Consider the following 26,167-nt stretch of genomic DNA (forward strand, 5'->3'; position numbering starts at 1 on the left):
AGAGGCAGGACATTTGCCTGTTCATAGCAAGCCCAAATACAGGCAGTTATCCATACATGCTTCTTTAGGTTGACACAGGTAGCCTCTCATCTTTTCCACTACTGCCATGAAGAGTTGCATGGATTTGCAGAAGGGCTTAGTACTCTCAATATAAAAAGCAAGGATCTGTCTAAAGTCCAATGTACGAGTCGTCATTCCGCATAGCTTTTGTGAGGTTTTGGGAAGGAGACAGGTAGAAAAATGACCTGGTTGTGGTGGAATTGAGACACCTTCTTTTGCAGGAAGGCCAGATGAGGGTGCAGTTGGACCTTGTCCTTGAAGAACACCATGTAAAAATGGTTCTGACATAAGGACCTTGATCTCAGAGACCCTTCTGGCCAAGGCTATCGCCAGGAAGGTGACCTTGCAGGAGAGAAGTAGTAGGGAGCATGATGCTAATGATTTGAAGGGGGCCCTCCGTAAGCCTTGAAAGGACCAAGTTTAAGTCCCATGGGAGTAGATGAGAGTGCCAGACCCTGATGCTTTAGGTGGAGCAAACAGTCCAAGACAGACTAAAGAGAAGATTGGGATGGAGAGAGATCCTGTTCGAAGGCCCAGTAAATGGAACGTTTCCACTTGGCCAACTAGGTAGCCCTGGTGTAAGGCTTTATACTACTTAGCAAGACTTGTCCAACCTGTTCCAAGCAGGCCTGTTTTTCAGGGTTCAGCCATGCGGCACCCATGCAGTTAGGTGCAGAGAGGCGAGATTTGGGTGAAGCAACCGGCTGTGGTCTTGCGAAATCAAGTCCAGGCAGAGTGGCAGTGAGAGTGGAGTTGCCACTGAGAGGTCCAGAAGTATGCCGAACCAATGCTGCCATGGCCACACCAATGCTATCAGGACCACTCTTGCCTTGTCCCATTTGATATTTAGGAGAACCTTGTGAACCAAGGCAATCATTGTAAAGGAGTACAATAGGTGGCCTGCCCACGAGAGCAGGAAGGTGTCGGAGAAGGAGCCCGTACCGTGCCCAGGCAGCAAACAGAACTGATGGCATTTTCTGTTTTGCCCAGTGAACAGGTTCACATGCGGAGGCCCCCACCTTTGGAAGATGACATGGATGACCTCCGGGCAAGAAACCACTCGTGGTGAAAGGAGAAGGACCTGCTGAGGTGATCCACCAACACGTTCTGGGCTCCTGGGAGGTGAGACACCTCAAGAGTAATTGAGTGTCTAACACAGATGTCCCATAGACCAAGGGCCTCCTGATGTAGGGCAGAGGATTGGGCCCCTCCTTGATTGTTGATATAGAACATGGCTGCTGTACTGTCTGTCAGGACTTGAACCACCTTGCTGAGAACTGGGGAATACTTGATATGCCAGGTGCAACGCCCTGAGCTCCCTGACACTTATGAGCAGGGAGAGTTTTTCCCAGTACAAGAGACTCTGAGTCCTGAGGTTATTGAAGTGGGCTCCTCAATCTAGATCTGACGCATCCAAGACTAAAAGACATCGAAGGCTGTGGAGCCACAAAGGGCACCCCCTTCATTACTGACCTGGACTTCTTTCACCAGCCCAGAGAGGTGAAGACTGGGGGAGGGATTGTAAGTACTGAGTTCAAGTGGTGTCTGTTCAGGGAGTATACTGACATTAGCCACATCTGAAGGGGCATGAGGTGCAGCCTTGCATGTTGAACTGCCATATAAGCGACTATGTGACCCAGTAGCTTGAGGCACACTTGAGCTGTTGTGATTGGGTGGGTCAAGACTTTGGATATCAGATTTGCCATGGTCTGGAAGAAGGCCTCTGGCAGGAAGGCCCTGGATTGGGTTGAGTTGAGCACTGCCCCAATAAATTCTCTGAACTGGGAAAGAGTTGACTTCTGCTCATTTATCAGCAGACCCAGCACTCTGAAGATGGTTCGGACTGTGCACCAATGCTATCTTGAGCCTGCGACCAACCTTTGATCAGCCAGTCATCAAGGTACAGGTAGGCCTAAAATCACTGGGAAGTAAACTTGCCAGAGCAAGAAAGGGTTGTTCCAGCAACTGTCATGGGTGGTAAGAAGGAACTGAGATGGTGCACGGCTGGCCGGGCCCCTTATACCAGCGAATACACGCATGACTCCAGAGAGAGCTAGAGACAGCCCAACAGATAGCACAAAGGGAAAAATCTCTGGCACAGTGCACGCAGCAATAGCCCGAGTTGTCGTTACATTATTTTACCAAAAATCTGAAGCAGCATCTGAGCTTAGATTCCCCTAGTAACTACATCGCCAAGAAAGGGGTGAAATGCACATTTAATAACAAAAGCAATAATTAGCAAACTTGTCAAGAGAAGTAACAAAACAAAAAATAAGCGTATTTATATGTCAAGCCTTAAGTTTATTATAGTGCCATAACATTTCATGATACTTTCCACTGTTTTCATTACTGTGCATTAACTTCTTCCTTGTTGCTTAAAATACTGTATAACAGGCAAAACGCACATCTCCAGTACTCTCCAGTATACTGTTCCTAGAATACTAATACAACAAACATATACTGGTGCAGTGAAGGTGCTAGAATAGAGTAAAGGACTAGCAGTTGGGAATATTCAAATAGTGCTACAACATTGATTATAAAAATAAACAAAATCTAAATACCTCCACTTCGGATAGTTTTCTGACCACCTCAATTTTCTCCTGAAGGACCCGCCTCAGGGACTCTTTGGCTGTTGTCTCATAGTTGTGTTTGTCTTCCTGTAATGCTACCAATTCCTTTCGTATACTGTCTTCTGTTTGACTCTGTAAGTAGAAGTTTAAGATAGCAGAGCTATATCTCAAAACACTACTCTATTGTAGGTTAACTTTTTGTTGAACATACAGTAGTTCTCTCTATTAAACTATCATTAAAGATCTACTTTGCCAAGAATAGAGGAACAATTTTGACAAATGTAACAAAATCTTAAGGGCAACAATATGTTCAGTGGCTTTTTGTACGGCTGGGTATAAACTGGTAAGAGACAGGCATTTGCTAGAATGTTTAGGGCAGCAGACTCGAGAACCAGAATTCATTATTAAAGTAACAAAAATTAAAACAAAATCTACTCATTTCTATCAGTGCGCTACCAGTACAGTGTCAAGTTTAGCAGACCTAAACTTTGACATATTAGTATATGACAGAGGTCCCACTTGGAAGGTCTAATGTAGGTTCTTATCTTACAGGATTTTGTTTTTTCTCTTTTCTAAATACAATCCAGGCTGTCATAAGATAACAATGAAGAAAATAAATGGTACACAATGTACTGGCAAACTAACAGTAATCCAAAAAAAAAAGGAGTACTTGTGGCACCTTAGTGAGCTGTAGCTCACGAAAGCTTATGCTCAAATAAATTGGTTAGTCTCTAAGGTGCCACAAGTACTCCTTTTCTTTTTGTGAATACAGACTAACACGGCTGTAACTCTGAAACCTAACAGTAATCCAGCTATCGAAAGCATGCTTGCCATTCTGTCTCTAAAATCTCAGATGTCATATTCACAAAGAGAAAAGGAGTACTAGTGGCACTTTAGAGACTAACCAATTTATCTGAGCATAAGCTTTCGTGAGCTACAGCTCACTTCATTGGATGCAAAGAATTATTCAAGTTTACATTTGAAAAATTTGCATCCAGAGCGAAGAGGCCAACGAGCACTGATTGTTGTAGGAAAAAACCCTAAAAAATTTGACTACATATTTACATGTATATGCCTAATATAACACTATTCATGGTAATAAACGCTGAAAACTAAGTTTTAGCTAGGTTGAATGTCTTTTCCTGGCATATTTTTGGCTATGCACAAGGTCCCAGAAAATGTTGAATAAGAGGTAATATGAAAACTTTTGATTACAATTACCATTTCGTATAATTTAGGTTTGTCAAAAATTGCTTAAAGAAATGTTTTAGTGTGAAACTTTGTAAACCCCATTGTTGTGGCCACACAGGAAAACAGACAAGACACAAGGGTGTGGTTTAACTAAGCCACAATTTTTATCTGGAAAATATCTGGCAATGACCTGCACTTCACAGTTTATCAGTCTTTTTTTAATTGTTCCCAACATTTTGGTAAGCCTGCCATCAGCCTTCCCCTTTCCCTACTTGGCCTCTGCCTGTTGCTGGGACCTCCACCACCTCCCATATGAGGTTTAAGGGCCGGCAAGTAAAAAGGGGCCAGTTATCTTCCCGCTGTGCCAGATGATAGGACTGCCAACCCCCTTTTACTGCTTCCTTGAGGGAAGCCTTCCCCTAAGTCCACTTCCAGCTCCAGTTTATCAAGGAACCACACTGCCCCATTGAACAAGTACCTTCACTGGACGCCTGCCACCTGTTAAATTGTGACAATTTGATTTACCTCATTATCTACCCCAGTGATGCCTTAACCTGCTCCCAGTAAAAACAAAAACAAAAAAAACCAAAACATCCACTCTGCTTTGGCCAATCTGTCAGGGAAAAATTCTTTCCCAGCCCCAACAAAAAACAGCACATATGAAACCCAATCCTACCCTAATCTTATGCATGAATGGAGTATGCACTGCTTTTGTGGTGAGAGTCTTGGCTGGGAGGAGCAGGGTACAAATACACAACCGACATGCTGATCTGCATCCTCACCTGAGCCAGTCCCTGCTGGTTGCTCTTTGGTCCAGGAAACTGAGCCCCCCAACACCCATTTCCTGTCTATTCCTTGAAATCCAAGGCAGTGGGGGCAATCTTAAAGGAGCCAGGACACTTTTCTCCTTACCAGCCAGCCAGCATCCCACCACACTGAAGCTTCAGTGAGCCCATTTGAAAGTTTGTGCTCCGACTGCACTGAAAGTTTGCTTTACAATAACTATTTAATTTTCAAAGCTTTCAGGAGGACACTGCCATTCAACTTTCCTAAATACTATATGATTAATCAGAAGTGAACTACCTACTTTTGAACAGGCTTGTAATTGGTTTCCCATGACTTCTAACCTTGATAGTAGTCTGTCTTCATCTATTAAAGCCTGTTGGAAAATATAATAAATTTAAACTAACAGAATAAAACAAAATGTTTATATGGTTTTTGCATTTCACAGGAAAAGTCTAGACATTAAATATCTGAAAAGGGTAAATATCACTTCCTTAAGAGACATTCACTTTAGAAACAATTAATAGTACTGGTTAGTTCTAAGATAAACATATGTGTGCACTTAGTCTATTAGCAGTAATGTCTCTTTATCAGTTAAGCGAGATAACCAACCTTCAACTTTTACTCATTTATTATAATAAATTGAAAGTTACAGTTTATAGCCCACTGTATATTAAGTTCTTAGGCCTGTACATTAAAGAGAAATCTTGCAGATACCTGCCAACTAGTATCTGAAGCCTCCTGTGTGACAGCAAGCAGTCGCTGAAGGGTGGCCAACTTCTGTTCCAACATTTGTTCCCGATGTAAGGCTTCCTACGATGAAAATATAAATGCAAGCAGGTCAGTTCATACTAACTATTGGAAAAAACAGAAGCAATGCAATGTATAACAAAATACTACTAAACTGAAAAAAGGGGGAGGCAGGGAAGATTGGAAGATTTTAACTCATATGTTCAATCATTTTAAGTTATAGCAATGCATTAGCAAATTTAAATTCATTTTTATTTATACATATTCCTGTAATTGTTTAAGTGAGCTTAGATTCTTAAAGCCATCCTTTTCATACCAGTTCCAGATGCACCGAATGTACCTGTCCTTTAGCGTAAGAATATTTTGACGAAGTCTCAATAGCAACTTATTGGTGGGTTCTCTATTTGTAAAGGCTGGGGATAAAGCCCTATTAAAAGTGATTTTGTGAGATTATGCTGGAAATAAAGGACTAGAACTTCATTTCACCTTTCAAAAGTTAGATTTTACAGGAAGTTACTATATTCTAAAGTACATGCTTTAGGAAAAAGTTACATTATATTAATCAATAACATGGATCAGCTTCCATTCCATCCCGTACATATTAGAAGAGTAATGACATCATGACACTTTGCTTCTTATAACTACAGATGAATAAAGAGAGAAACTCAATTTTTATACTGTGTAGAAACTAGTTTAATGGTAAACAAAAATTAACTTAGTGGTGACACCAGGAAAAGACTGCTTATGTTCACATTATGCATTTGATGTAAATTTGTTTGGAGAATTGACTACAAAAAGGAACAGTTTTTCCAAGACTTTCAGTGTACCTTATGGACTAATTTTTATAAAACTGTTTTAAGATATAAATATTCTTAAATATAATTAGACACAATGCAAAAAATTGTCTGATATATTCACTGCTCCCCATCAAAAAATAGGCCAGCAAATACTGATTTTTAAAAGGCAATATTATTACTTCTACTTGCGAGCTACTATTAACTTAGCAGTAAGTAATATTTAAAATACATAATAAATCTGTAATTACATCTGACAAAAATAAGAGCGTAATAATACATATATTGATGTGCATGCAACGTGTGAAGAATGACAATACATATAATGAAGTCAAGAGCAAGTTTGTCATGGAACCTGGTAGTATTTTAAATATGAAGTATTATATAGGAGATTCTAACTATCTTTTCTGTTAAATTACGTGAAAATGCCAAACTAAAAAAAAAAAGGCAGGCTATGTTTTTTCTTTCCACAGATGGAAGGATCATTTTGAGTTCACGACGGGCTTGCCTATATGGCAAGTTACTGTGCTGCAAACCAGGGCTGAATCTACAGAACACCAGCTTGCCGCACAGTAACATCCCATGTGGACATTGCTACAATCCAGGAAAAGTTCTTGAGTACAGCTTAGCATACTGCTATTTCAGAACATAGTACGCTGAGCCACAGTCCCAGACTAGGACTTTCACTTCAGCTTTTATTTAAAAGTAAGTATCTAGCCTTAGCTTATCTTTAAAATATCAACTGCCTGAAACAATAGCTCTGAGGTATGACCTGCCCCACTCATCTCTGGATGCTAACTGAAGCATGGTAACAGTTTAAATGTCAACATTAACTATTTTACTGCTGAGTACTTTATAGCAGGAACAGTCAGTGGTGTGCTTATCCATCACTGTTCAATGCAATGACCGTTATTGGACTATGGCAACGGGACAGCTAATTGCTGGGTGAAAAATTAGAAAGTAAAGTTCTCCCCATCCCTGCAAATCACTCCTGCACCTGCCCACATGGTGCAAGGAAAGAGAAGCAGCATTTAATGTCATCACTAGTGACAAAACCTTCAACCACTTCCTGAAAGCCCAAACTCCCAGACTCCCTCCCATACTTTTACAGGTACCAAATGCCCCAATTTTTCATTATCCCATTTGTTAAAACTTCCTGTTCAAATCTATTTACCCTTCTCTAAAACCCAAAATAGTACTAACTTCATTGTAGAGGTTATGTCAATATTTAAAAAAAAAAAAAAAACAGTGGGAGAATGAAAATATCAAAATGAGGGAAGGGCAGCATAAGTATTTTAATATTAAAATAAATGTAACACCATCATGATCATTAATTTTCATAATTCACAACCTCAACTTTTTACATATAACATCTGCCTCAGAATTTTCAGCTTTCTACAGAACTTAACACTAGAGAGCTATAGAAACCTTATCGCATAATTTAGATCCAGCTTGTTATTGTGCATACTACATAGGCCCTTATTTTTAACACTTACTCCTGGATTCTGTGCCACTGGAATTCTGTGCCATTACACAATGCAGAATTTTCCAGGAACTTATGTTGTGCGCGCAGAATTTCCCTCTCCCCCCCCCCGTCCCCTTACAGAAACGGGCTGCAGAGCTGCTGACCACTACTAGGGGCCTCTGGACCCAGCAGAGCCCAGCTTGCAAGTAGAAGACACTGCCAGGGGATGAGGGAGTAGAAGCTGGAGGGTTCCTGGCAGCTGCAGTTCCCAGTGCACCCTGAAGGAAGGAGGCAGCATGCAGCAAACTCCCTGCAATCCCGGGACCCAGCATCAGTCTGTTTCTCCCTCCGGATTCCTGGGCTCTAGAGGGAAGAGGGTGGGAGCCTCTGGGCCAGGGGAAGCCCCCATGACAGGGCTCGGGGGTAGGGAGTGTGAGTGTCTGGGCCATGGGGAGCCCCACGGCTGGGCTTGGGGGGGGAGGGGGGTAAAGAAGCAGGAACTGCTCCTGGGGGGAATTTGAGTGTGTCTGTGTCTGTATTATTACAGACATACTTGCTGACAGGTATTCTGAAATTAAATTAAATTATTTTGGTAAACTGGCGTGATTATATAGTGTTATTTTGACAAATAGAATTTGCAGAATTTTAAAATATCATGTGCAGAATTTTTAAATTTTTTGGTGCAGAATTCCCCCAGGAGTAAACACTCTCAGAACACTTATACACTGAAATGTACAATCAGGATCATCTCTAACAGGCAACACACTCTTTAAAGTATATCTACAGAGTGTAGTTTAACCTTTTATTAAACACTGCCTCTAAGGGACAAGTTTTTGTCAGTCCTCTGAATCAATTTACAACCATATATACCATGTAAAAACAAACATTGATTCAATTATATGTATAGAGTGGGCACAGCTTTTTTACATGTACACAGTAACATGCATGCACAAAGGACCAGCTAAAATGTCCAATTGGTCATTTCCACACTCAATTACAATAACTCCACACAAACTGTCCATGCACATTTTCATGTGAATAATTTTTAAAATCTGGACTTCTTATACAATGCTACACTCTTCTACTGAACAATATTATAGTGAACTTTCTAGCCATGGTTACTTTTGCTTTATTCAAAAGAAATTAAAGCAGTATGTTATGAACATTAATGGAGGTGTACAATATGTTGCCATATTGAAACTTTCATAACCTATTATGTCCTTCATTAATTCATAAAGGATTTCTTAGTTATAGTAAATATTTGTATAATTTAAATATTTGTATAATTTGCATATGTAAAATGGAAGTCTGCTTTCAGGAGTAAAATGGGAAGTACAGTACTGTGCTTTTACCATCTAATTAGATTATAAGATCTTTGGGGGCAGGCACTGTTTTTGTTACGGATACATACAATGCCTTGCAGAATGGGTCCCCATCTCTGGGACCTCTAGGCACTATCATCATATAAATAGAGCTTCCATTATTATATGAGTAATCCTCCTACTGTACCTATTAGAACTGGTTCCCTTAAATGAACATTATGCCATCTTGAACTTGCATTTCACTAGCAAATAAAGGGCTCAATCAGGAAACAGGGCCCCACTCTGATAGGCCCTGTACATACACAACAAAAAAAGTCAGTCCCTGCTTCAAAGAGATTACAGTCTAAACAGTTCAAAATTACCATGTGTAAACTAAAAACAAAAATGGCAGAAATGTAATTGAAGGTAAAGAGAATTGTCAGAAGGGATGATTTACACGTTATTTTCAAAGAAACATTTATTTCTACAATCCCTCTTTAAAAAGGGTTATTTGGATACTATGTATGCTCTGTCTTGTGACCCATCCACAGGTCCCTCAGTAAAGGTGACCATCAGTTTCAGAGTGAATAACTTCACTTGTATATTCCCAGTCATGTCACATCCTACTCAGTAAAGTAAACATAGGTAAATATAGGTGTTCTGCAATTCAGTGACATTAAAATCTAGTTACATTTAGCAAGGCAGAAGGAGGAAAGTAGCGTAAATTATGTTAACTGAGCACCAGAAAAAAGTACTGGTTTTATAAATGGTTACCAAAACAGAAAATAAATGAATTATGTAACAGAGTCAAAAGCCTGAGCAGGCTCTCACACCAGAGTAAACAAGGAATAACTGCTGAAATCAGTTACGCCTATGTGAAATCAGTGTAAGTGAGAACAAAGCCTTGTGTGTCTTGAATAAACAAGTTTACAGTAGGCACCTTGTCCAATTCTAGTACAAGTTAGCTACTCCATTAATTAAGCTTAAGTGAGAAACTAATTTCTAAACAAATAGTTTTAAAAGTTCTCCTTCAAGCCACTAGATGGTGCAGTTTACCCTTCTCTATTCAGAGAGGCTTGGAGCCACATGTATCAGATCTTGAAGAGTACCAGAAATTTGGAGGTTACTTCTGGCAAGAAGAAAGCTCTAGTCTCAGATTCTCAAAGCATGCTATCTGCAAGAAAATGTATATAAATATCAGTGTGTACACATTTATAGTACACACAGATCATGCTCAATATAATCAATAAATGAAATAAATTACCAATATCTGCAATTCAACTACCTTTCTGAAAAAGTTAATTGCCATAAGCAGGGTTATTTCCCAAGAAAGAAATCTAAATGACAAGATTTTCAGAGATCAAAGACTTATTCTGTAAAAATCTTTACATAATCTGATGGATGATCTTATAGGGGAGTGAGCAGTATTTTATCGGATGATCTTAAGTCTTGCACACATGCTCAGAGTCTAACTGGTTGCCATATGTGGGGTCGGGAAGGAATTTCCCCCAGGTCAGATTGATAGAGACACCTTGCAGGTTTGAATTAGAGTAAATGGTGGAGTCTCTAACTTGAAGTCTTTAAATCATGATTTGAGGACTTCAGTAACTCAAGCCAGAGGTTAGGGGTCTATGACATGAGTGCATGGGTGAAATTCTGTGGCCTGCAATGTGCAGCAGGTCAGACTAAATGATCACAATGGTCCCTTCTGACCTTGAAGTGTGTAAGTCTAAGGTGTTTTATTCCTAACATGCTACTAGATTAAACCATTTCTAAACCTTTTCTATTTTTAGAGAACTGCAAGATTTACTAGGTGAAGCCTAAAACAGAATATGTAAAGATTTAGAAATAAGATTGTCTATTGCACTGCAAGCCAGGTGATATCAGTCCAAATTATAGGTCAAAGTCACTTCTGCTTACTCCTGGCACTTTCCCATCAAATCAGTTTGATACAGAGAAATCCACATTCCCTTCTAATAGAGGAATGCAACAAAGCACATATTTGCCTTTTACCTCAGAGTAGCTTTATGATTACCGGAACTATTTGGCACTAACAGCAAGAAGGTAGCAAGATGCTTTTGCATGCCTTAGAGGAACTTTGGGAAGCATATCTAAAAATACACACAGTTCCACAAATCCAGCTATTATTATCGACCGCACAGATCACGATTCACAGTTCAGAACATAAATGTTACTTCCTAGTTCCAGAATCAAAAGGAAATATGCCATACATGCAAGCTAATCCAACATCCCTTTCCCTTCAGCTTTTCCAAAAGCTAGAATTTTCTTTAACATACCTCTTCCTCTCAGAGGAATTATAATTCTTCCTACAACCAACCAATCTACACATAACCTACATTTATTCTACATTTTGTAGAAAGGAGAACAAAAATAAAGATAAAAATCTATTTAAAAGAAAAAATGGTGGTTAAGTGATAGATAAAAAATTATTTCTTTAAAAATCCAGATATGTTAATGCATTTTAGTATTTCCCATTCATATTCTCCTATGAATTTTTTCTGGTTATACTACTAAAAAGCTTCACAGGCAGCCCTTTAATAATTTTCGAGTTAAAATGATTCCAAAGAAGAATTATAAATACAAGAAGGTTGGAACCTATTCTCAATTCTAAGAAAAGTGAGGGAGTACCAGATTTATGTTTATACAGATGCATATGAAACCACTATCAAGTCTGCAGGGATGTGCATATATAGAATTCTATACTTATGCAAGCCAAATAATTTATCTGTAAAAATATTCATAAAAGAAATGAGGATACCATATAAGGGCAATTACCATATATTTTATGCTGTTTTCAACAGAAAAGGCAGTTTATAAACACTAACAGTTAAGAATTAACTGAATCATACTTTGAACATACACAGGTGTACACATACACATGAAAGATTTACATTCTAACCAAAGATTAACTACTTGGTTGTGTTATTTGCATAAACTATCAAATTAATGAGTAAAAAAGGAATGTCTTCATAGAAAACCAATTTTACCTGTAGATACTGAGAAAGCTGAAACAGTTCCTGAGAGTACATACTGGGAGTGTTAGCAGCAACCTATGAAATAAGAAAATATTATCAAAATCATGTTGGGTATTCTACATCAAATTCAGACAATTCAAAGTGTATCTGTAAATATTTAAGAAAGATCACTGCCTACCAGTTCTTTTTCCTCTTAGCACCTTTACTATTCTACCATTACTGTATTGTTGTTTATTGTTTGTATTACAGTACTACCTACAAGCCCCAAACAGGACTGAGGCCCAACTGCACTAGGCTCTGCACAAACAGATACTGAAAAAAATCACTGCCCTGAAGAGTTTACCATCTAAATTAAAACACACACAGACAAATGCTTGGAAGGCAACAGATGCACAGCAGTGAAACTACTTGCACAAGATCATACAGCAGGTCAGGGGTAGTGCTGGGTACTAAACCCAGGTCTCCCAACTCCTAGTCCAGCGCCCTAACCACTTGGCCATGCTACCTGTGATATATTCTATTCTAAACAAAGCATCAGTCTGCACAAGGTTCTTCCACCACACAGAAAAAGTGCAAGGCACATATCTGCAGTATGATTTTTGAAAAGTTCTATCTAAATAGTAGCTGACTGCTCTTAATATCATCTGATGTCCCCCCAGCATGGCTGAATGGTCATGGAAATAAATCAACAACGGACTGATTCAAATGAAGAGTTAAAACCAATTCAGTCAAAAATTTTGGGTGAGGCTTCATTACTACCTATGTTTTGCAACATACCAAGGACCCCAAAATTTTCCCTAGTGCTTTGTTGGATAATGACTCTTGCATAAGGAGGCTTTAGAGTCTGGCTTGGGCCAACTTAGAGAAAGACCTACAAAACAGCAGAAAGTCATTCTCCTAATCATGCTCGACTCTCTCCAGACCCACCAAGAGCAGAAAACTCATGGGAACAAGAGATGCGCCTTTGCTTCAATACCTGATCTGCCATCAGATTTGGAACGGGTGGAGAGATCTCAACTAAGTTGGGGCTTTTGTTTTGTTGGGAAATATCTAATACATACTTAAAACAGGAATAATAATAATAATTTAAAAAAACACTGCCAGACACAGACAAGAGAGAAAAGGAACAGGTTCATAAAGACAGTTTGTCAGGCAGAGGAATAGATATCAGATTATTTATAGCCTTGGCTCAGGGCAGGTAGGGGCTTGAGGTATACATGTGCATCCCCCAAAGGGTCAACCAACTCAATATAACAGTCAATAAATGCTGTTCTTGTCACTTCACTGTTCCTAATCTAATCTAATAATCTCTTATCCACTGAGTAAAGGGCTCCATAACCATTTTTTAAATAGTATGGGATACCACTGCCTTATTTTTTAAAAATTTACAATTGTAGAAAGAAAAGGAGTACTTGTGGCACCTTAGAGACTAAAATTTGAGCATAAGCTTTTGTGTAGCTCACGAAAGTTTATGCTCAAATAAATTTGTTGGTCTCTAAGTTGCCACAAGTACTCCTTTTCTTTTTGCAGATACAGACTAACATGGCTGCTACTCTGAAAACCTACAACTGTAGATGTCACAGTAGTTGAGGTGGGATAGAACCTTCAGTCCTCCTCAAAACTCATTGTCTCACACTCCAAACCATAGAGCATTCTGCAGCAAAAGCCATCTTTCATACCAGTCATTTTGCTCATGTCACTCCCCTTTTTGAATCTCTCATTGTCTCTGTCCTATTTCATCAAATTCAAGCTTCTTGTTACCATCTTTGATGCTCTATAATTCTGCCAGTCTTGATTTACCTAAGCATGTAGTGCTTCATGTTATTTTGCCAACATTTCCACTCCGACCACCAGTGGAAAAAGTAGAGTATTCCCATACCATAAAAACTCAGCCTGCCATGCATATACTTGTGATACTGAACGAATGAATAACATTTAATTTTTTTAAACAGTAATATTAAACCATTAAAATAATCCAATGCAAGGCACACCTATAAGTAGTTAGGTTTTTCCTATCCTTTCAACTTTTTAATTAAAGACCGAGTACAAATGACTTACCTTGTCAACAGGACTTGGTAATGGAGCATGGATGACACTGAAAAAATAATTAAAACACCTTATAATCTGTTCCGTAACAGAATTATGCAAGTAAACATCAAGTACGGAACAGCAGTTCAAAAATCCACAGAACTATCAGTATTCCTGTAAATGTTTAACTTAGGACATTCTTCATTTTTAAATTCATTCTTAGAGAAAAGTCACAGAAGTTAAAAACACTGTTTCTACATCTTATGCTCACTACCATTTTGTGAAATCATACTTTGATGTAGATTTTTCAAATTTAGTTTTTAGTTCTAATCTAAAAATTAAACAAACAAGTGAGCCACTTTCTAAAACCTCGATCACTATTTTTATATCATATAATTAGATAAAATTTTATATGTTTTTGAAAATAAAGAAGATTTGTTAAGGTTCAAATGCAACTTACATGTGGAAATGAGTAACATGCACAAAAACATGCACTTACAGGCACTAGATAAATCACCCTAATATACAACTTTACTGATGAAGAAAGAAAATGTTATACAAAAAGTTGAATGAACTAATCTTGTCCAAGGAAATAGCTACTTTTGTACAATTACACATTTGAACAACAAGAGCAATTTACATAACTTCCGAATTTTAACAGTGTTGTTGTAGCCTGATTGGTCCCAGGATATTAGGGACACAAGGTGGGTGAGGTAATATCTTTTATTGGATCTGCTTATGTTGGTGAAAGAGAAAAGCTTTTCAGTTGAGGCAGAGCTCTTCTTCAGGTCTGGGAAAGGTACTCAGCATCACTGCTAATACAAGGTGAAAGGGATTGTTTAGCATAAGTAATTAACACATTTCAAGGGACCATTCAAGGTGAAGTGGCCTGGTAAGGAAAGGAAGTGGGGGAGAGCAGGTGGGCAAAGGTAGTTGTTAGTGGGTTACTGATTGTTGTAATAAACCATAAATCCAGTCTCTCTATTCAATCCATGATTTTTAGTGTCTAGTAAAGTTACGAATTTCAGCTCCCAGGCATGTCCCCATCCTTAATTAATTAATAAATAAATAAATTTAAAAAAAAATCTTTCCTGAGCCCTCCTCTTCTGGCCTTCAAACAACCCACCCAAACTCTCAAAGCTCATCATCAGAAGCAAGCTCCCCACAGACTAGGACACACCTACTCAAAGCAGCACCAGACCCTGTCAGAACAACAGATATATCAACACCCGACAACACACCTTTCAAGATCCCTGGGTCCGATACATGTCTATCACATGTGGTCTACCTCATCCAGTGCACTAAATGCCCCAATAGCAACTATGTGGGCGAAACAAGACAATCACTATGTTCTTGAATGAACTCACACAGGAAAACGATAAGACAAAGACACCACCACATCATCTATGGGTGAACACCTTTCACAAAGCATTCATTTGATATCTGACTTATCAGTCCTCATCCTCAAAGGAAACCTACACAATACTTTGAAAAGAAGAGCCTGGGAGCTTAATTCCCTAACTTTGCTAGACATTAAAAATCATGGACTGACTAGAGACACTGGATTTATGGTTTATTACAATCATCTGTAACCAACTAACAAACCCCTCCCAGCTCTCCCCGCACAAGACTGGAAGGGTGAAAAAGGGCCACTTCACTTTGAATGGTCCCTTGAAATGTGTTAGCTACTTATGTTAATCAATCTGTTCTACCTCATATTTAGCAGCGCCACTCTGAGGGCAAATTTATACTTAAAATGCTGCATCAGCGCAGCTGCACCAATGCAACTGCACTGCCCCTGCAGCACTAACAAAGACACCGTAAGCTGACAGGAGAGCACTCTCCTGTCAGTGTAGTTAATCCACCTCCATGAGAGGCAGTAGCTATATTGGCTACACAGTGCTGGGGGGGGGGGGTAGTTCAGTATAACTAAGTCACTAAGGGGTATGGGTTTTTCACTCTCCTGTCAGTATAGTTATAGTGATGCAAGCCTGTGGCATAGACCCAGGCTTGGTCTACAGAACAGACTTACATCAGTATAACTATGTCACTCAGGGATGTGTAAACTCCACACCCAAGTGTTGCAGTTACACTGACCAAACTCCTGGTATAGACAGCGTGATGTTGACAGGAGGGCTTCTCCTGTCAACATAGCTTCCACCTCTCTGGGAGGTAGAATACCCACTCTGACAGGAGAAGCTCTCGCATCAACATAGGTAATGTCTTCACTCAGCGCTACAGTGGCACATCTGTGTCACTGCAGCACTATATCCGTAGTATATACAAAACAAGCCCTTAGTTTCCCAGACCTGAAGAAGAGCTCAATGTAAACTCAAAAGCTCCTCTCTCTCACCAACAGAAGCTGGTCCAATGAAAGGTATTACCTCACCCATCTGGTCTCTCTAATTTTAACTAGTAATGACAGTTTAGATTCCCATATTCTGATACAGAAGTTGAGATTTAGAAACCAAATCACACTAAAATAGAAATAATTTCCTATACTAAGTAATGCTGACTTAATTGAATCACTTCAGAATAGCATGTTAAACCAAGTTTCAAAAAAGTACATTGTTTTCATTCATTAGAAAACAATGATTTAATAGGATGAAATTCAATTTGATGTTTAATTCACAGTATAGTAGTAAATATCCAAGAAGTACCATATAAAAAGATTTAATACGAAAGTTCAAAAACCTATGTTTTATAAAATACAATAGTGATTTTGCACCATGATTAAATTCGGATCATGTATTTTTACTTGATACTAAAAAGTTCGCTAAAACAGAAATTTTAAAAGCATGTCTTTTGTGCATGAAAGGAATAATTTTATTTCATCACCTTATCAAATTAAAAATAAAACATGGCATCTGAAAAACAATTATAGAAGCAATTACAAGTAGAGCTGGTTGGAAATTTTCCAACAAAACAATTTCTTCAGAAAACGCTAATTCACTGTAGTGAAATGTTTTGCTGAATTACAGATTGACAAAAAAAATTTCTGAAACACAGACACGTTTCCTATTGGAAACCACCACATATCACCAATTTGCCACAAAATTTCAGTAAATTGCAACAAAAACAAAATGTGTGAATTCTGAAATCCATTAATTTTGTTTTAAAATGTTTTTCATTTATTTGTTATGGGTCTTCACATAGCTTCCATCAGTGCTGTATTCAGGGTATTTGATTTATATTACAAGAGGTGATATTTCCCATTTATGGGGAGCCAAGACCCATTATTCCTGTCACAACAACTTTACAGGACAGCAACAGGAAAACTATCAGAAAACTGAAATCTAAGGCTACAGCTGCCAGTTACCAACCACCACCCCCTCAAACTGCAGGTAATTTTTTTTAATTAAAGGAAAAACAGTCTGGTTCAACCCCTCTTTCACTGCCAGGGCCATTCACCAAAGTTACTACAGCCCCAGAATGGTACCTTAAATCACCTTAGCTTGGCTAAGAAGCAGAGAGAGAAAAGCTGGTTGAGAATAATATTTAGTTGGGGATTGGTCCAGCTTTGAGCAGGGGGTTGGACTAGATGACCTCCTCAGGTCCCTTTCAACCCTGATATTCTATGGTTCTATGATTCTATGAATAAGCAATTATGCAGTTCCACAATAGATGTCCATTTATTTGTGCTTCTCCATTTTTCAAACCACTTTGCAACTCCCACATTCATACTGCAAGAATTTGAGTCCATGTAGTTTGACCACTTCACATTATTCCTGGGGGAATTCTGCAGCACTGTAGTTGGCCTTCAGTTAGTTTTGCTATGATCTTGCTCAGAAATGGGAATTTTGACACTGGGCTGTAGTTATCTTGAAATGATGTATCCAAGGTTGGTTTCTACAATTCTGGTAAAACTATTGTATCTTTGAAGGAGGAAGGAAGGATTCCTTCACTGAAGGATTCCTTTGCTATTTTGGTCAGGAGTGGCACTAGCTGTTCATAGCTCTTTTTCAAAAGCCAGAAAAGCTATGAGTTGGATTCACAAGTCATAGGTCGAGACTTCTTTACAGTTTTCACAACCTCTTGATGTGTGAATGTGCTGAACTCTGGGAATGCAGATGGGCTGTTGGTTGGTGGGTACAGGCAGAGCATAACATGCTGTTCGAGAAGTCTTCCTAAATGTGCATGCTCTTTTCTGCAAAGTAAGATGATAATTCTTTGTGCTCATTTCTGATGTAGGTTTGGATTGTAGGCACTCTGGATTGATGAAACAGTTTACCACCCCGGATAGCTCCCGTGGAAAATCAGGGTATATAAAACTGAGGTCATTGTGTGGGACCTGAGAGTCTTATTAATTCCACACCACAGGGATTCCTTTCTCTAGGGTTACAGGACTAAGAAGAAGATTTGACTGATCCCACAAAGAAGCTTCAGACTCAAGGAATTCTACTGACACTCAGACCAGCTGTGTGGGACAGATTCTTCCCTATCCCAGGTTAACAGGACTAAGAAGAAGCAGTAAGATTTCACTACAGAAATTATATTAAAGAATAGAAAGAGAAATACAATATCTGGAAGTTGTCTTGTAATGTCTACACTCTTTCTAGTCAGATCTCAAGTAACCTTATTTTGGATTTTAATTAAGTAATGCTATATGCATATTTCTCATTTATAAGTCCACACCCATTGGCCTAAGAAAGCCAATAACTCAAAATATCAACAACTGCTTAAACTTGTTCCTTTCATATCAAACAATTCTAACAGCAGGCCTGCTTAAAATAAGCGCATCCTTGCTCCTTGGAGAATTACTGAAAGAGTGATATGTATTAGACGTACTAAAGAATAGATAACTGATTATTGTAAGTAATTGTACTAAGAAATCTGGGTGATTTATATTGTTCCTTGGTATAGTTGCTTGGCCCCTGTGATGTCCCATTCAGGATCGCAGAACTGTGGGCCTCTGTGTTAGCACTCTGTCTTAGCAAGAGTGAGAGCTTTGCTGCTGCTAAGCTGTGTGTCAGCTTCCTGACACACCAGTCTGTCCACCTTGCCAGCAAACTCTTCAAGACTCCACCAGTCTAAACTTGGCCTTGCAGGTAACTGTCAGTGAATCCCAGTTCCCAAGCTCCCCAGAGCCTGCAGTGTCCATTCCCTCTCCAAAAAATTATGTTGGCGGTCTCCAAATTGAGAGTATGCATCAGCGTGTTAGGGCAGGTGAAGATTCACATTTCACTTTAATACACAATACTGTACTATTCTTATTTTATTGCAAAACTAAGTTTATTAACAGAGATTTGAGTGATACTGAGCAAGAGAAAAAGAGATAGGTATACTTACAAACAAAACAAAAAATAGGGACATGCATTCTAGTGACAAAAATGTAATCTTAGCAAGTTAAAATTGCTCAGGCAAAGATTGTCTTTCTTACTGGCATATGCAGCCTCCAGGCCAGAGGACCCAATGTTCACGGAATCAAAGGGTGTTGGTTCCCTTTGTTCCTGGAGTCACGGATAACTAAAATGCCTTTTTTCTCCCCTTATATTACCCAAAGTTCACTGTCTTTGTCTCAAGAGCCAGGAAGGATTCCTGGGGTACAGACTCTGTCCCTGCCTGTGCATTAAGCTGCTGCTTGTTCACTTTGTTTATTGTATATGTAAATGTACTTTCATTGTCCTCTTCCAGTAAGCCAGGTAAACCAACATTCCTTTGTCTTGGGCAGCCTGGGTTTATGCACTCCCAAACATATTTTAAAAATATATTTCCAACACACACACACAATTTTGTACACAATCTGTACATACATAATGCCATGATTTTCAGGACCAGTGAGACATCAGTTTACATATGCTAATTTACATAACACCTTTTAGATACATATTATGACAACACAGTGCTGGGGCAATCAGTGTGTCAGGCCTGATGCGAGTTACAGTATGGTAGGCTCTCTGCCAGTTGGCACTAAGGGGCCCCAAAAGTCACAGCCACACTTTTGATTTTTATTAATCACTTACAAACCTGCATGTGTATTTTATGTTCAGTACGTGCCTAGCACATTTGTTTTATCTAAACTTGATTGATGAACTTTTGATTGTTTATTCACCAAGAAGCACAAGAGTACACAACTGTTGGTTAGGTAAGAATTACCTTGTGTACTCATCTGAGAAATACCGTCCAAGGTAAAAGACTTTGAAAGAAATTAGTGCTAAAATTCGTAAACTAATGCTCCCTGCACTCAAAAGTTATCCTAATTAAATTCCATCCTAATGTTGGCTATAATACTTACCAAATTGGCAAATCTAGTTTCCAAGATTTCAGTTTTTAAACCTAAATGGCACCTCAACAAATTCATAAAAATGACTCCCATTCACACTCACAGATGCATAAAAATATAGGTCTTCATGTAAAGACACAAAAACACAATTTACAAATCCAGTTTTCCATTCTATTTATTTTTCTGAATACCACTATAAAATTAAAACCATTCAAGTTCATATAATTTAATTGGGCATTAACAAAGTTTCCAGTTATGATACAAGTTCATACCTCTATGCTTTTATCTACCTGAGCAAAGCATTCACAATAACAGTTTATAACAATTTTAACATATATATTTGTAATTTGAGCATAAACCACCACATATAAAAAGGTCCTCACCAAGAGAATGTTCTCCTCTCCCACTTTTGTCACCCCACTAATCTCACACTTGTGTGAGTGCTGCCTTTTAATTATATTACCAGTGCATATTAGATTATAAATGCTTTGGGGCAGGGATCTTATATGTTACGTACGACACATACCTATATAGACCTATATAAATCTACATGTGTTAACATGTTATTTATTACAATAGGAATATACTTAACAAGAAACCTCATAAAATATTCTAATTTCCGTAGATATTAATAAATACTTAATTATACTTACTCTGACCGTAATCTGGCTTCCATACCATCTGGTAGAAATAGTTTTATTGCGGAGACTATACATCCATGGGTAACTGAGAAAAAATAAGAATACTGTGAGTCTTAGTAATCAGTTAATAAGATATTATTTATTTAATGGAAGTGCAAACATGGTTTAAGGAAATATGCAGCTATGTTACAATCAAGGAACTCTGAAGTGGATGAGCAACAGAAGGAAGGGAAAGTCTCTAAGCATTAACCCCAACGTCTGGGTCTGCCTGCTCATACCTCCCCATGAGAAAGCAAAAAGCTGCCAATCAGAAACTTTAAGACTTGATGCCCTGTGCTGATTCCTGACCTATAGTGTAGTTTCAATTCTGGATCTTCCACACCCAATAGTACCTACACAATTTTTTTTTTCCCAGATAACTAGCTCTCTGTAGACAAGAAAGTTAATTGCAGATTTCAAAACACAACACTGACAACATGAGAGACCAGGCAAAAAATGGGAGTATGTCTTAACTGAATTTAGATGACAGGAATGTAAGTTCTGGGAATAAGGAAAATGTCAAACACCATCCTCTGTTTACTGGGTAGCTTTGTATGAGTGTATCTGGAGATTAGAAGTTAACAGGTAAAATAAATATTTCTACGTTGCCAGACATGAATTTATAGCACCTGGGACCTGCTTAACAATCCCTGTTTCCAAGGGGACAAAGGAGGGTAGCACAGAGGAGCTATTTGTTTATGATCTTCCTAAGGATGCACTTGCTGAAGGTTGCATCCAAGGACAGAGAAAGAATTTCTGCGCTGGAATTCTTGTAGAACTATGTAGCAAGGACCATGAAACCACCCTTCAAAGCCTTCTCACATTTCAGAGAAAGAGCAAGACACAGAGAGGAGTAGGGTCTAATTACCCTTGAACTAAAGATACCACTTATTGTAAGATAAGGAAATCCAATTTATATTTCATTTATACCACATCAGGAACAAATCACTCTCTCAGATATTCTTCAGAACTTGGTTTTTATCAAGAAAGATCTTTCCATGGCTCTGCAGATATCCATAGAACATCTGCATTTTTCTGTATGATTCTTCAGATTTGGGAAGTGAAATCTCCTGGGTAATAGGGATGGGAATGTATGGACTGTTCGAGACATTTTCTTATAATAAACTAATTATGAATAAGCACAGGATAGGTCAACTAAGCACAAAATCACTCACCTAAAAAACACAAATTATAAATATCAACACTTATTAACTTTAAAGGCTTAAAGGGGGGAGGGATAGCTCAGTGGTTTGAGCATTGGCCTGCTAAACCCATGGTTGTGAGTTCAATCCTTGAGGGGACCATTTAGGGATTTGGGGCAAAAATTGGGGATTGGTCCTGCTTTGAGCAGGGGGTTGGACTAGATGACCTCCTGAGGTCCCTTCCATTCCTGATATTCTATGATTCTATGATAATTTCAGAGATATGGTGAACCTGGATTTGAAAAGGGGAACAAATGTTTCAGAACAACATTAAGACAGCTATCCAATGGAAGCTGGAACTAAGGGAGAGGTAACTCAACAAGAGAGTTAATTCTTCCTTGGTCTATATCGAGTTCCAAGATACAAATGTTTAGAGAAGTATTTTCTTGTCTTTAGCATCTGTCCTCATTAAGAGCCACCTGAAAAATGTTTACATTTATTTGTCAGAGAAGACTGGGCAAGAGTTCAGTTATCTTCATGAGGTATGTCATGTCACCAGAAGACATTTGTCCAGGTCTGCAATTCCTTGGCTTTGGACTCATCGAAAGAGCAGGGAATAGTCTTGGGAATTTAAACCCCACTCTTTCTAAAGCACTAGTCACAAAAAGAATGCATAGATATATTCAGCTATAGGGGAGGAGTAGTCAAATGCCTTTCTCAGCACAGAAAGAAATCTGCCAAGTACATATTTAGGAAGTATTGCTTCAAGGGGAAACACTGACCACATTTGAAACTAGAGATTGCAGAGACCTTACCTTCAGGTAATATTCCCAGATAGCCCTTTGGGAGTTTACATAGATTCCAAAGGCAGGTCTACACTTAAAATGCTGTGCTGCTGTGACACTTCAGTGAAGATGCTACTGTACCAACAAGTGAGCTTCTCCCATGGGTGTAGTTAATCCACCTCCATGAGAGGCCATAACTATGTCAATGGGAGGCCATGCTGGCTACACTGGGGGTTAGATTGGTACAACTATGGTGCTCGGAGTGTGGATTTTTCACACCTCTAAGCGACAGTTATACTGATGTGAGTTTATAATGTAGACCTGACTTGAGACATTAGGAGGTGGCCAAGAATTTGGAATGTGGATTTTACCAAATAAACTAAGGAATCATTCTACAGCAGGATGTATAAGAAGATAATTAATTTTCCAAAGAAAGAACACCATTTGAATAAAAATCTTTTTGAGGAGGGTCCTCTAATCGGACAATGACTGCAGAAAGTTGTAGGACCCTGAATCGGAAGCCAGTGCTTTGAAGTCACCCATCTTAGACTTTCTATTTCTTTCTTTCAATACAGAATGACTGGAAGAGAAGTCTGGAAAGCTCAAGTAACGGCAAAGTCAATCCCAGGGCTTGGCTGAAGTGGTATCTAATGGATACTAGATGGACAGGAAGGAAATAATTTGCTTTAGAGATAAGTCCAGAAAAGTAGATTTCTGTTCCCTCTATTCCTGTTGTGTTGAGAGGTCTGAGAGACCAGGGATGGGCTAGGGGAAGAGGGCATGCTTAACAAGAGGAGCACATTACTGCTTTAAAAGCATGATGGAGATGCAATCTCTGGCTTGCAAAATCAAGTTGCAAAAGGAGAACTCAAGGAAGACAAAGACATTGCAGAGTACCTAAATGAATTCTTTGCATCAGTCTTCACTTCAGGGATTGTTGGAGAGGTCCTCAAACCCAAGCCATTCTTTTTAGGTGACAAATCTAAACTGTCCCAGATTGAGGTGTCAGTAGAGGAGATTTTGGAACAAATTGATAAATTAAACAGAATAAGTCACCAGGACCACATGGTATTCACTCAAGAGTTCTGAAAGAATTCAAATATGAAATTGCATAACTACTAATTGTGATATGTAACCTCTTGCTTACATAAGCCTCTGTTTCAGATGACTGGTAGATAACTACTGTAACATCGACTTTTAAAAAAAGAAGGCTCCAGACGCAATCCTGGTAATTACAGGCTGGGAAGCCTAACATCAGTACCAGGCAAATTAACTGTAACTATACTAAAGACTAGAATTATCAGACAGATAAACATGATAGGTTGGGGGAAAAATCACCTCTACTCTTGTAATGGGAAACCATGCCTAACCAACCTATTAGAATCATTGAGGGTGTCAATAAGCATGTGGACTAGGGAAATCCAGTCAATATAGAGTATTTGGACTTTCAGAAAACCTTCGACAAGGTCCCTCACCAGAGCCCATCAAGGAAGCTAAGAAGTTGTGGGATAAGAGAGAAAGTCCTCTCATGGATCAGTAACTGGTTAAAAGATAGGAAACAAAGAGTAGGAATAAATGGTCCGTTTTCACAATGGAGAGATAAACAGTAGGGCCCCCCCAAGAATCTATATGTGCTGTTCAGCATATTCAGCTGGAAAAGGGTGTGCACAGTGAAGTGGCAAAAATTACAGAGGATGTGAAAACCCAAGATAGTTAAGTTCCAAGCTGAATGCAAAGAGTTACAAAGGGATCTCACTAAACTGTGTGACTGTGCAACAAAATGGCAGATAAGCACAAAGTAACGTACATTGGAAAACATAAAACAGAGTGGATAAAAATCAATAATTTAAAAAAAAAATTGGATTTTTTTATTTAAGTCAGATTTTTTTGATAAAACGCTTTTTGAGGAAAATACCTATCTAAAGATAGTTTTAATTAAGATGCATTATAGCTCAAAGATATCTCGTCATGCAATAGGGATTATAAAGTGTAATTCTATAGTATGAGACAATATTTTCCAAGTAATGTTCACAAAAAGTTTTGTAAATGAGTTCCAGTAGTTCATGGATTAGGGACCCCATTTTGTGGGGTTCCATGGGCTTCTGTATAGATTATTTAGGTTAATCTTTCTATCTACCCAATGGGACTCAGTGCTCAGTCTAGAAGATACTAACAGAGAAGCTTAGTTTTGCAGTTCTCAAACTGTGGATTTGTGTCTCCAGAGATAACATGCTTGTTAACAGCAAAAATGTTTTTAAATAAATAAAAATAAATAAATAAATAGAGAGAGAGGTGAGCAATAACAGACCTCAACCCTATTGTCCCTCTGCAAATCTGTGTACACAGTCAATCCCTTACCTCTCTCTAAAAGTGCAAAGTTTCAAAAAGTTCAGTGAACAGAACACTGTTGGGAGCACAATAGATCTGGACAAGGAGGAGAAGAAGTAGTCAAGAGATAAATGTGAGAAGGGAGGGACAGGCAGTGGAAACAAAAGTGAAACTGTTTGAGCAGCATATTCCAGAAGTCTTGAGGTCTTTTTGAGTGTAGCCTTCATTGATTTGAGATCTATCATACCATTCTCTCACTAGAAGGGAAAACCTACAATGGAAGCAGGCTGTAAGAGACCCAGTTTGGGAATATTTTAATGAAGTTCCTCTACCTGTAGGTAAGACAGGCATGCATGCAAAATGCAAACAGTGCAACAAAGAAATGCAAGGCCTGGTTGCCCGAATGAAACAACATCATGAGAAGTGTTCCTTCTCAGGAAGAAGCTGCGTTGAAGATGATGAAAGGAACATTTCTGAACATGCAGGACCTTCAGGTTGGTAAAAAAAATTATTTCATACTTCTTTCTTAAGGACTGCCTGTATTCCTTCTGCACTATTCTTGAATTCTCATGTTTGAGCAAAAAATATAGTTGTTACTCTATGGATTCAGAGACTGTTGAAGTGATAATCTCACTTTTAACAGCAGTAGCTTCTTCAGCCGGTGTAGAAAAAATATTTTCTTACTTTGGACTAATTCATTCCAAATTGAGAAATTGTTTGGGACCTCAAAAAGCAGGAAAGCTCGTTTTTCTTTTCCAGATTATGAACAAACAGGAAAATGAAGGTGAAGATAACTGAGTTAGCTGCAGAAGCCAATAGTTTAAGTTTTTCATGTTGACCTGGGCTGACAGTCAATTGAAATTAAAAAAAAAAATTAAACTATTTTAGTTAAAAACAATTTTAACAAAATCAAACCTGATTTTAAACAACTTGAACGTTTAACTAAATTAAAAAATTCATATGCTTGTTTTGTTAAAATATTATATGTTTGCTGCTGAAGAAGAAAATCCAGAATACATAACGTTGTTGTTTTAGTTTAATAAAACAATTTAAATTTGTCTGGTGATGTTC

At 38.5% G+C, this 26,167-nt stretch overlaps 1 protein-coding gene across 28 annotated transcripts in view; it reads right to left on the reverse strand.

Moving 5' to 3' along the window:
• The window catches only part of SLMAP (sarcolemma associated protein), a 161,790-nt gene that overhangs the window by 56,497 nt on the left and 79,126 nt on the right, over window positions 1-26,167 (reverse strand). For all 28 annotated transcript variants that reach the window (XM_073351457.1, XM_073351449.1, XM_073351460.1 and 25 more), the window contains exons 4-9: window positions 20,815-20,887; window positions 13,969-14,005; window positions 11,923-11,985; window positions 5,322-5,417; window positions 4,909-4,980; window positions 2,622-2,762 (exon numbers count right to left, since the gene is read on the reverse strand). In XM_073351457.1, coding sequence (XP_073207558.1) covers window positions 2,622-2,762; window positions 4,909-4,980; window positions 5,322-5,417; window positions 11,923-11,985; window positions 13,969-14,005; window positions 20,815-20,887 — 482 coding nt within the window. The remainder of the gene's footprint in view (window positions 1-2,621; window positions 2,763-4,908; window positions 4,981-5,321; window positions 5,418-11,922; window positions 11,986-13,968; window positions 14,006-20,814; window positions 20,888-26,167) is intronic.

Source organism: Lepidochelys kempii, chromosome 7, assembly GCF_965140265.1.
Source record: "Lepidochelys kempii isolate rLepKem1 chromosome 7, rLepKem1.hap2, whole genome shotgun sequence".
In the NCBI taxonomy this organism is placed as follows: domain Eukaryota; kingdom Metazoa; phylum Chordata; order Testudines; family Cheloniidae; genus Lepidochelys; species Lepidochelys kempii.